Below are 13,035 nucleotides of genomic sequence, written 5' to 3' on the forward strand. Positions count from 1 at the left end.
ACAAACCGGAACTACAACAGAATCCCTGAATAATTGTGGGTAAATCTGAAAGGGGAAAAAAAAACTTCATAAATATATCTTTATAAGGTAATGACAAGTTTTAATCATTATTCTTTTTCCAAGGGCAGATATAGCCTAAACTGATTATTAGTAGAAGTATTAAAAAATAGTTTCTGATTCTAAGTAAACCTACAGTTTACAATTTGATATTTCATGATCCACTAAGAAGGAAAAAGTTAGATTGTATACAGCATTTAAAAAACAACAACTGGTGTGTGCTATTTTAAGGCATGATCCATGATTTTTGTTGTAGAAGAGGGTTCCAACTTGATCATTACAATCGTTCCAAAAAGTGTGTTGAAAGGTTTTAAACATTATTTCTTCAGACCTTTTAAAATTTCAGAACAGTTCGGATGCTGTAAAGTGGCAAGAAAAACAATTTCAAACTGTGTAGTTACACTATACCACAAAAGTAATATTTCTTATTGTATATTTTCTAGAAAGAAAGCTGTATTTTTCCTCAAATTATGCAAAACTTGGCTTATAGTCACCAAGAAGATGACATTATTTTTTCTGGTAAATAAGACATTTAAGAAAATTAAATTATTGAAGGTAAATAGAGAAATATTTTGTACTCTAAACTTAAGGTACCTTAAAGAGAAAGAAAGCTAACAAATAATTGTTTGTACAGTAAAAACAAAAATGCTCTTGTCTTATGACCCTTCTCTAGCCTATGTACTTTTCAGAGGTGAGGACTACAATTCCCAGAATGCTCAGCACTGCAACCTTTGCATATCAATCTCAGCAATTTAAACAGTCCTCCCCCCTTCCTTCCTAGCTACATTTTTCTCTTATCCCATTTCCAGTTTTTTATTTCATCATTTCCAGTAAAAGGAAAGGAAGAGAGAGGTTGACATGGCACCAACTGGAGGATTTTTGTGCATCATATTTTATCAATATGTTTTAGAAGGTATCTTAAATTAGTCATATTTTCAGATAAATAACAGTATCTTGTAGCGCTCCATGCATTCAGCAACGCTTCCAATCAAGTATAACTGAACAGTCAAATTAATTGGTTTCTTTCTGTAATTCACCCTTTGCCCGCTCTTTATCTGTTTGAGTTCCCCTCATTCTAATTTCTTCCCAGTGTAAGATTGCAAGGAAAAGACAGAATGTTTAAATTTAAAATAAGGATTCTGGTCACTTGCCCTTCCCTGAGGCATCAGGCTTATGGCCCTGAAAAAAACCTGTAGCACAAGCTGTCTTTCTACAGCCAAATATCTTACCAAAACAGCTGTGTTCCCACATCAGAAGAAAACACCAAGAAGTTTTAAATGGATCAACTCAATATCTTGGAAAATACTCTAGCACCCAAACTGGCATACTGATACCACTTCCTATTCAAAGAAAGGCAGCTGATCCAAGCAACATGAGATGGTTAAAAAAAAAGTATAAAAAGCCAAGCCGCTATTAAAAAGGGGAAAACAAACAAAAAGGATGCCAGTTGTACAGGTTAAATACTAAATAGTAATTTGGGGCCTACGTAGCTAAAAATAAGGTCCATTCTTCAGTAGGGATTATCTGCCCACTGAGATTAATATGCAGCAAAACACTTACCTCTTTCCAGCATGCATAAGTTCAAAAGCTTCATTAATTTGCTCAAAAGGTAGCGTATGGGTCACAAATTCATCCACTTTTATTTTTTTGGACATGTATTCAGCTACCAACTTGGGTATGCTGTCCACGCTCTTCCAACCTGACATGAAATAAAATTATTACTTAATTCAGATTCAGCACAAGATAAAATACTCCCAATTAAGCATCTTTACAGCAATATCAGACAATAATACAAAAGTAACAATGAATCTTAAATTCCAAAATGGAGATCTTACATCACTGTTGGCGTATAATAGAACTAAAATGGTAATCGTCTCTAATATCTTCATTGTAAGTGCAGGAAAGGACATTTAATTTTCTTTATAAGCAAGAGTTCTGCCCCACATAATTTGTGTGTTGTTTTAAAAATGATGTATCTTACATAGAAGATAATCTAAGAAGGATTATAAATTCTAGAAGTTGTAGAAACTTTTTTTAGAACATGGGAATATAACCAGTAACAACTATCACTACTTAAAAGTGCTGCCAATTTTGAGTTTCAACTTAATGGATTTAAACTGGAGAAGGGGAAAAAGCATGGAGGAGATGCTATTTTGCTGGGTAGAATGTAAGAAAAAATATTTTTACTTTCAATATGTTACTTTAATCAAACTCATTTTCTCCACTATCTACATACAGTTCCCAACCCATTCTAAAAGACGTATATGTAGTCTTTAATATCACACAAAGTTGGGCACCAAGAATACACTAATGAGAAAATATCCTATCTATCTATCTATCTATCTATCTATCTATCTATCTATCTATCTATCTATCTATCTATCTATCTATCTATCATCTATCTATCTATCTATCTATCTATCTATCTATCTATCTATCTATCATCTATCTATCTTCTATCTCCCTACCTATTTACCTACCTACCTACATACCTATTTATCTACCTAAAAATGTTTGTTTGTTTGTGTGTGTGTGTGTGTTCCAGCATAACTGGAACACCTTGAGCAATTTCAACAAAACTTGGTACACAGATGACTTCCCCTCTGGAGAAAAATACAATGGGGGGTAAGACAACCCTAATACCCCTTGGGGTATGTAGTCTGTTAAAATACAGCCTGTTGTGCCATACTGGTTTCTCCTGTACAGCACAGTGGAGTTGCCATGGTAACGGCTTCACAGTACTCTATAAGGGGGCTCCCTCTGATAAGGAGGAAAATCCAACATTAGAAATTACCAAATTTGGTCCAGATATTTTCCCCCTATAAATAAATACCCAGGCAATGCCGGGTTATCGGCTAGTTTTTAATAAAGAGAGGGTGGGACTAAAATGCTACAGTCCTTGCTGGGGGAGCTCTCCAGATGCTGGAGTTCCAACTTCCAAGTACTAGTTAGACTGGCAATGGAAAAGGTCCCAGCTCAGCAATATCAATATTGTATCCCAGCACAGCTGTACCTCCAAAAGCAGTCCCTTTCCATGTTCGTCCAGTAACCAGCTGGAATGGACGGGTAGCAATTTCTTGACCAGCGCCAGCAACTCCGACTATCACACTCACTCCCCAACCTTTATGACATGCTTCCAAGGCTGCTCTCTGTTGAATGTAGAAGGGAAAAGGAGGCAACATATTGAGGTCACAGAAGAAACAGGAAAGGCTATAGCTCAATGAGAGGGCACAGATAGAATTCTAAAAAGACATTTCCCATGCTCTTGTAAAATAGCTAACATAAGATTGTGGCCAATCACAAAACAAATATTTAGCAGATTCTCAGTTAACCACTGAGTTAATAACAGTTAATAAGAGTCGGGATGGCGCAGTGGTTGGAATGCAGTATTGCAGGCTAATTCTGCTGACTACCAGCAGTTTGAGTCTCACCAGCTCAAGGTTGACTCAGCCTTCCATCCTTCCAAGGTTGGTAAAATGAGAACCCAGATTGTTGGGGGCAATATAATGACTCTGTAAACCTTGAGACGGCTGTAAAGCACTCTAAAGTGGTATATAAGTCTAGTGCTATAATAATTCCATAGCCAAAGGATTAGCAATACAAAGCTTACCATTGGCTATTTTCTTGGGAGGTGGAAAAAAATTACAAGCAAGGCATGAGTATAGATACTGCACAATCACAATATTGTAAAAATATCCTTGTAAATATGATGACACTAGAGACCCATACTTTGTAACATACCATCTTCCCATTTCACTTTTTTTTAAATGTAGAAGCAGCTTTAATAAAAATAAAACTGGTGGGTCCACAGAAGAGGCCTCAGATTGTGCTTACCATCACACCAACATTCCCGATGCACTCAAAGGAGTAATCTACTCCACCATTTGTTAGTTCAACCAGGGCTTCCTGAATAGGCTTCTTGAAATCCTTGGGGCTGATGCATTGCGTAGCCCCAAATTCCATGGCTTTGGTAAATTTGTCCTTGTTGAGATCAACCCCAATGATCCTGGATGCACCGGCTGCCTTACAGCCCATGATAGTTGCTAACCCAACTCCACCCAAGCCAAAGACGGCACAGGTAGAACCAGGTTCAACCTGAAAGAAAATGTGACAATTGAACGAATAGCGTGGGAAAGAAAGCTACAGAAAACAATTCTTACACAGGGAAACTAAGCCAAGGTGTAGTCTGCTTTTAAAACTGACAAACGTTAACTTGTGCTTTAAAGTTAATTTGGGTAGGCTCATGTATCACGTTAAGCTTTATTCTGGTTAGGTTTCCTCTAACTCTGGGCCATGAGGAAAATATACGGAAAGCATTATACTCAACCCATAGCCATGATCTGTTCTTAGTTTAGTTACCCTGCCGTGGCTTTATATGTCACCTTAACCTGGATTAATAGTTGGTTTGCTGTCATGCATTACTAATCTACCTGTGTAAAATAAAAGAGGCAGGAGAAAGAATGAAGAATTAAAACAAACAATAACTGAGGAAAATTCAGCCTTCTACTCCTATAGAGCCAGTGCCACCTCCTCCAAGTCCACACCTCTTAAGAGTGCTAAGATTGAGAAACACTGTCCTTAACTCCATGGTACCTTTCTAATTATTGCTTCGACTGTGGGTGTATTGATTTGTTTCCAGTTCTGTGTGAAAGCAATCCTAGCTGCAGTGAGTATGTGTAGTATTGAGATTTTTTTTGTCCATTTTCGGGTCTAATATTCCTAATAAGAACAATTCCAGTTTTAGTTCTATCTTTTGCTCCGTAATTTCTTCCAACCGCTTCTGAATTTTACACAAGTATTTCCTTGTGATGGGGCACACCCCCCACATATGGTAGAATGTTCCAGACATGTGGCTGCATCTCCAACATTTGGGGGATAGATTTGGATACATTTTGGGCAATCTCGCAGGGGGCAAATGCCATCTATAAAACATTTTATAGAGGTTTTCTTTGTAGGCTACTGGAAATAGCCATAAAATAAAATATGGAATAGAAAGTATAAGTGGCTAGAAAACAGAAGCCAAAACAGAAAATAGAAGTCTTTTTTTTTTTGCTTTTTCTAAACTAGTATTGAATAAAAATTAACCAAAGTTACTAATTACTATCAAACTTAAAGTATTGACCATAATATAAATAAAATGGTGATATGAACAAATTATTATTGTTACAATTGTGAGTACAACTGTTACTACACTATTATAGATGCTAAAACCAATAGGAAGACAATGTAGAATAGAGAATTATTAAAGCTAAATATGTAAGCCGATACAGAGGGCTGTAAAACTACTTTATATTGTTATGTGTGCCTTGTTTTTTTTCTGTATGTGTTGTTGTTATTTTTCTTTCTGTTTTTAAAGGTTAAAATGTTTAATAAAAACTATTTTTTAAAAAGAGAAACACTTCCCTACTCACTGTGTTATATTATAATCACCGCCCAGATTTGCTCTATGAGGGGCGGTGTCTAAATAGGATATATAAATATCAATTTTTTTAAAAAAAAGGATTAAAATGATCTTGTAAGAAAAATAATGCAGAGGAAGCATGTGTCCTACCTTTGCAGTGTTCAAGGCTGCCCCATAACCTGTAGAAATTCCACAGCCCAACAGGCAGACTTTGTCCAATGGAGCTGAAGGATCTATTTTTGCCAGGGATATGTCAGCCACAACTGTGTATTCTGAGAAGGTGCTTGTTCCCATGAAGTGGAGAACTTGCTTTCCTTTGCAGGAGAATCGGCTGGTACCATCAGGCATCACACCTTTTCCTTGAGTGACTCTGCAGTGGGAAAATTACATCATTCACATATCACAATACGTTAAGTTATTGTCAGGCATTGCCTGGGTTCACCATGCTAAATCTTAATCCATGGTTTACACATGGATTTTGCTTCATATAGGCTGCAAACCTTATAACTAAGTTTCATCTCGGTATGGTACACTTAAGCCAGGTTTATGCTACCAAAAAACACAATGCACCAAATCAGGGTTTTAGGTCTGTACCGCTGCCTGACAATAACTTGGCAAATCTCGACCTACAAGGGACTGTTGCCTCCCTCTGGATCTGCTGAGATACTGCCCTTCTTCGTCCCCCTCCTCTGGGGGGAGTGGTGTTTCTGATCCAAAAAGGATCTCGGAGTTGGTTTGACAGACAGGGTTCATGTGAGGCTCTTCAGAGCCCACACCCCCGTTTGTCCAGCTGGAGAACTTCCTGTCAACCCTTATCTTATCCTGTCTGTCTGTCTGTCTGTATATCTATCTATCTATCTATCTATCTATCTATCTATCTATCTATCTATCTATCTATCAATCATCCATCCATCCATCCATCCATCCATCCACGTGCAGTTAAGAGAAAATTGAACTTCCACGTTAAAAACAAGGAAAGGAGCAAGGAGGAGCAATTCAATTTGCCGCCCCTGACCAACTGGGCTTCAGAAGCAGAAATGAAGGTTTGTATAATACAGAGGTGGGCGGGCGGGCCCACTTTCACAGAAACAGAGAACCGGTTTGCTATCGTCTTGAAGTCAGAGCTACCATTTTGGGCGAACCAGTAGAACACCACCTCTGTACCCATCCATCTACCTACCATCCTACCTACTTACCTACCTTGCACCTGTCCCTCCTTCCCTTCTTCCATCTATCTATCTATCTATCTATCTATCTATCTATCTATCTATCTATCTATCTATCTATCATCTATCTATCTATCTATCTATCTATCTATCTATCTATCTATCTATCTATCTATCTATCTATCCTATTGATATATTATTTCTGATTGCCAACAAGTTGATTTCTCGTCCAAGGTCTACATCCTGTTCACACACAGCAGCTTTGAAGGGAATTCTGAAGCTTTAAAATTCTCTCCTAACTGGAGATGAAATGGGAAACAAGAGTCTTCCAATTTTCTCATCTACTGCATATACCACAGCATTTAGGAAAGGAACACCATTAATAATGAGCCTCCATTTGAGTTAGTCTTCCTCAAGTGAGCTGGATTATAAATCCCCATGCATGGACACAACAGGGCATAGAACTATTTGCGGCAATGAAAACTGAATGCTGCCAGGAAGACATTTGTGTTCTATGGGACAGGCTGTCTGTATAAACTTGGCACTGAGAAAATATATCAAACCCCTCCTTGTTCCACTTGATAAGCCAAATGTGCACACATACACTGTTCTACCAAAAAGCAAATAAAGCACATTTGATTACTGTAACACACAGGAAAGAAAATGAAAATCACCAACCTTATTTTCTGGCAGAGATTTGTTTTAGGGTTTAAGCAGAATTTGCATTCGCCACATTGAGGAATATATAGAGGGATAACCGTGTCTCCTGAAAAACAGATAATAATTACAGCTGATCAAAAGTACAGTGTATTACACGGGAACTCCTCTATTCACACATTTCTCTATTTTGAGGGGCTAAGGATTGTAGGGGATATGTCAAGGGACACAATAAAAGAGAGGTGGGGTAGATTAGGTTATCCCTGTTCCTCACATTTTTTTGTGAGGTTGTGTGAGGTTGCCTTCGCCTATGTGAATTTTTATTTTTATAAATAAAACTTCAAGCACAAGGTGGACAATTTGTGGTCTCCCGGAGTCCGCCAGATAAAAATGCATACTTCTCCTATTCTTTGGTTTGCAGAATATGCAAAATCAATGCACTGAGCTTAACACATTTTATTTTTTAAGGCAAAAAACAGAACCTCTCAAATAGGGAATGGAGAGAACTGAATGTTCTAACCTGAGGCAGAGATGCACAAGCAGCAGAAACAATATCATAATCATGCCATCTAATATGCTTGACTGGAGAAAACCAAGACTCTTCGGACATTATTATGCCATTATTCCTCTTGGTGGAACATCAAGAGACCCAACTTCTTACCTGGTTTAAATTTAGTCACTCCTTCTCCAACACTCTCCACAATTCCTGCTCCTTCATGACCCAGGATAACAGGAAAGCTTCCCTCAGGATCAGCGCCACTCAGAGTAAAAGCATCAGTGTGACACACCGCAGTAGCAATAATCTAGGAAGTTATAATGAATAATTGTATAGAGCAAGTGTGTCAAACTCGATTTCATTGGGGGCTGCATCAGGGTTGTGTTTGACCTCCGGGGGGGGGGGGCATGTCCAGCTTGATGTCACTTATGTCAGGGGCATCTGTGGTGGCCCGTGCTCTGCCTGTGAAAATGGGCTCCCAATCTCTACTTTCAGCTGGGACGGCCTCCTGCAATCCTCTGCCAGTGAAAGATGGCCCTCCCGTGCGGCCCTCCCAAGCTTTGTTTTCACTGACAGAGGATTGCAGGAGGCCGTTCCAGCTGAAAATGGGGATTGGGGCCCTGTTTTTCACTGGCAGAGGCACTGCAGGCCAAGCCTTTGCTGTTTCCAGGGTGGCTCCACGGGCCAGATCTAAGCACCCTCCAGGCTGTATCTGGCCTGCGGGCCTTGAGTTTGACACCCCTGGTATAGACAGAACACTTCCAGGATTCAGCTTATGTTTTTAGACATTAAAGCAATCCCCAAGGCAAACTGCTTTTCTGCAGGCAACCTTAAGGTTCACTATCACTGGTCTAATGTATAGTCTTAATACTTGCAATTATTATTACTAATTTTATTACTGGATTCTATCATTCATCATGGAAAGCAAGAATTGTAAAGTATAAAAGTAGTCACCCCAAATATTGGTCTCGCATTGGCAATTAAGAGTAGCTGCAATGAACACTACACCAACACGTGCAGACCTATTAAAACTCAACCCTTGATTCGTTACCTTGATACGAACTTCATGGGCTTTTGGAGGAGCGACTTCCACCTCCTCAATGGAAAGTGGTTTGCCTGCCTCCCAGGCAACAGCTGCCTTACATTTGATAACCTAAAGAAGAGAAGAAAGTTTCCATGTAATGAATTCAATGGAGACGATCACATTTGAATCTTGAAATCAATCCCAGCATTTCCATTCAAGACTCAAGTTTGCTCATTACTGGAACTTTGGAGATCCTCTTAGAATTGGATCTTCACTTCTAACAAAATCAGCTAACACTCTAGATCAGGGGTCTCCAGCTTGGCAACTTTAAGACTTGTGGACTTCAACTCCCAGAATTCCTCAGCCAGCAAAACTTGTGGACTTCAACTCCCAGAATTCCTCAACCAGCAAAGCTTTGCTGGCTGAGGAATTCTGGGAGTTGAAGTCCACAGGTCTTAAAGTCGCCAAGGTTGGAGACCCCTACTCTAGATGTTTAGATGGAGGGGGGGGTCTAGAATTCTTAATTTGCCAATGTCATTTGGAATGGGAAAAGTGGAAAAAATTCCACAGAACTATCGCTTGTCCTTTTAAATCTGGATTTAAGCTTTGTCTTGAACGTTTTGTTCAATTCTTACTGCAATGCACAAAGTTGCAAAATCTATCGTAAGACGGAAACAAATTCATTTTTTTTTTTACGGAGCAAGGTTCAAAAATGTGATGGCCAAGTAAAATATTTGCAGTCTTCCCAGCGTTCTTATCTTTACCAACTATGCATTCATGATGATCAAAGTATTTAGGCATAAATCCATTTTAAAATACAGTGAGATATGTTTGTTAAGAATTTAGACTCGGTAGTTATGTAGAATTTCTGATTTGAGAACAAAGCACTAGTTTCCTAATTTATACCGGCTAACAGATCAATTTCAAGCAATTTTTCTGTAACTTAGAGTAAACATTTAAAGTATTTTCTAAGATGCATTGTTAGCAATTAGAAATTGAAAAAGGCTAGAGAAATAAAAGTGATGCATTAAGCAATAATCAGTTTTTTAAGCAGCTACAGAATAATTTTTATTTTTGTATTTTTATAGAGTCTGTACTGTTTTGGGTAACTAGTTAAAACACCATATTACTCAGAGGAAATAAAAGATGCTGAAGCCATGTTAAGTTGGTAGTTGGAATCCTGAAGCTCTGAAGATTTGCCTTAGCAATGGCAAAGCAACACTTGAAAGTGAATTCTGTAATGAAATACAGGGCATTATATTCTGTAAGCAATTTTCATTATTCTGCAACTGCTATATTGGTTGGTTTCAATTCTATAGGATCTTGAACATGTAAATTGTTTGGATATGCAATAATCTCAGTAAGGATGACCAACTTTACCCATATCATTGCACAAACAAATCAGCAGGCAAATTCTGGAAATTATAGTCCTAACAGAGTGGGAAAGTAGTAAGTTGAAAAATGTTACAGGACCACATAAACACATTAGTTTTCCGAAGGAGTTCACTTATTGAAAAACTGTATAAGCACCAAGCTAGAAAACATAAGTTCTTGTCCTGCCTTAGCCATGAAAGCCGGCTGGATAATTTTGGGCCAATCACTCTCACTCAGTCCAACCCACTTCACAGGGATGTTGTTTTGGGGGAATAATAGGAGGAGGAAGGTATGATTGGAAAATGTCACTGCCTTGAGTTACATGTAAAAATAATAAAAGTGTGATATAATTACATAAAATAAACAAATGTTACAATACTCTCAAATTTCTCACTGTGTGGGTATATTCTGGAAATCGGGAGCACAAGATGTATTTGAAAGTAATATTATTTTTTTCACTTACATGGACTCCTCTCTGGCTGAAAAGATTAAGAGGCAAACTGAGAAAATGTGCCAAATTTTAAAAAAATATTCAAATACAAGCATGTGTGAATGCAAATTTTATGTTACAAAACCCAGAAACTTAAACATGGCTTGTTGAATAGCTACTATCAAGTACTTTTATACTATGTTTAGAATGCATTACGCATATAATACCCCAAACTAGAATGTATTCAAGTCTAAAGCATGCTATACAAATCACTCCTAAAGTGATTTGTAAAACAACCCAGAATGTATTGCCTTACAAATCACACTACCTAGCATCCCAATCCAGAAATAAGGAAAAACTCCTCATATTTTGATGTAGCATTGGTGTGAACCTAGAAGATAGAGGGATAGTGTGAGGAAACCAAATCTGAAGGCCTGAAGCATTTCGAAAGTTTGTTCTGCTAATCAAAGCAGAAATCAGGACAAATCAACCAGAGAAATCACTGATTTCTCAAGCCAATCAAGCCAAGTTTTTTTTTGGGGGGGGGAATAGCACACAAAGACCACAATCAAGTACAACTTTTTGTCTGAGCGGAGAAACACAAGGCTGTGTTCTTGGGATTCATGGATTCGGCTGCTAAAATGCCTGAATATTTGCACGGACATGAGTGTCTTCTGAAACCCCCAAATCTCATCGCTGGAGGCTTTCAAGAAGAGACTGGAGGGCCACTTGTCAGAAGTGGTGTAGGGTCTCCTGCTTGAGCAGAGGGCTGGACTAGATGACCTCCAAGGCCCCTTCCAACTGTGTTTACCTATACTACCCCTGGCAGGCAAGCGATACAGAAAACACCTCTCCCACCTGTTGTAGTCCGAAATACCACAAGTTGTACTCAGGGGGTCTCGCCAGCCCAATACGGGCTCTTTAAAAAAAAACCAAGGAGAACCCTTTGCCCACTGGAAGGAAGCCCTACTAAACTCCGTGAGGCTTTTTGGCAAAGGTCTGGAGGGGTTGGGAAGCAAGCCGCAAGCTCCCCGTCGCTGGTACCCAGGGCCACCCTTGCCTCTCGTCCTCCTTTTCCCACGGCTTTTGGCGAGGACAAAGCTCGCCTGGAGGCAGCTTGAGCCGTACGCGGCCGCTTTGCTCTCGGGGGGCGGGGGGGGAGTTCCGATGCTCTGAAGCGCCAACGCAAAAGCGTCTCCTTACCCCGCTCGCCATGGGACACGTGAACCGGGCAGCCCAAATCACCAACTTCAGAGGGATCTCGTCTAAGAAGGCCGAGGCATGCGCACTCGTCCAGGGATCTGCCTACCACAGGAGGAGGGGGGAAGAGAGGCGATGACGTGTGAATACACGCCTCCCCCCCCCCCCCGGTTTAGAAGGGCTGACCTGCTCTAAATGCGCCTTCCCAAGGCAGTGCGGTACTGTCAGGTGCTGCTTGCTCGAAGAAGAAAGAAAGGGAAGGGAGAAGGTTGAAGGAGAAGAAGGGAGGAGGGAGGGAGAGTGAAGGTGAGAAGGTTGAAGGGAGAATGAGACAAAGGGAGGAGGAGGAGGAGAAGAAGAAGGTTGAAGGGAGAAGGAGACGAAGAGAGCAGGAGGAGGAGAAGGAAGAGAAGAAGGAGGAGGAGGTTAAAGGAAGAAGGAGAAGAAGGGAGGAGGGAGGGAGGGGGAAGGAAGGGAGAAAAGAAGAAAGGAGTGGGAAGGGAGGAGGAGGAGGGAGGGAGAGGGAGAAGGGAGAAGAAGGGAGAAGAGAGGAGGGGGAAGGGAAAAGAAGAAGAAGAAAGAAGAAGAATGGAATTCTTTATTGGCCAAGTGTGATTACACACACAAGGAATTTGTCTCTGGTGCGTAAGCGCTCAGGGTACATACAACAATAGTGATAGATCATGATCATAGCCACTGTAAAAATACATTCATCATAAAACATTAGATACCACACTTAGTAATAGTCATGGATACTACATATGCAATCAACATAAATCATACTAGGATACTAATTAAACAATTTAAGTTGTAAGATGGAAATAACAAAGTTATAGTTATAAGAAGATAAGGTGATAGGTAATAGGGAAGATGAGAATAATGATGGTAACACTGCCTTTCTAGATAGTTTGACGGTGTTGTGGGAATCAGTTGTTTAGCAGAGGGACGGCATGGGGGGTGGGGAACTGTCCTTGTGTCTAGTTGTTCTGACAAGCAGTGCCCCATAGCATCATTTTGAGGGTAGAAGTCGGAAGTCTCTCCGACTTCTGCAAAAACCCAGCCCCACATTAAAAGATACAGATGAACAGAATTCTTGTCCAAATAAGGCAGCCTCTTCATTCTAGTTCAACCACAAACATGGTAGTAATCGCCTTTTTTGGGGGGATTTTTCTCACCCACCTCTGCCGAGCAAGATGCTTTATTCTCGTCTGTCATACCTCCGCATCACAG

The 13,035-nt window shown here is 39.8% G+C and overlaps 1 protein-coding gene across 1 annotated transcript; it reads right to left on the bottom strand.

The window, feature by feature from the left end:
* Positions 1-83: 83 nt before the first annotated feature.
* On the bottom strand, positions 84-11,914 carry LOC116513491 (alcohol dehydrogenase class-3). Its single transcript, XM_032224583.1, has 9 exons — positions 11,809-11,914; positions 8,829-8,930; positions 7,943-8,084; positions 7,303-7,390; positions 5,609-5,828; positions 3,892-4,152; positions 3,071-3,206; positions 1,618-1,756; positions 84-416 (listed from the first exon to the last, which is right to left on the bottom strand). Exons 1-9 carry the CDS (start codon positions 11,818-11,820, stop codon positions 392-394), a joined length of 1,125 nt encoding a protein of 374 aa, XP_032080474.1. The 5' UTR covers positions 11,821-11,914; the 3' UTR covers positions 84-391.
* Positions 11,915-13,035: the final 1,121 nt, after the last annotated feature.

This window comes from Thamnophis elegans, chromosome 9 (genome assembly GCF_009769535.1).
Source record: "Thamnophis elegans isolate rThaEle1 chromosome 9, rThaEle1.pri, whole genome shotgun sequence".
Taxonomy (NCBI): domain Eukaryota; kingdom Metazoa; phylum Chordata; class Lepidosauria; order Squamata; family Colubridae; genus Thamnophis; species Thamnophis elegans.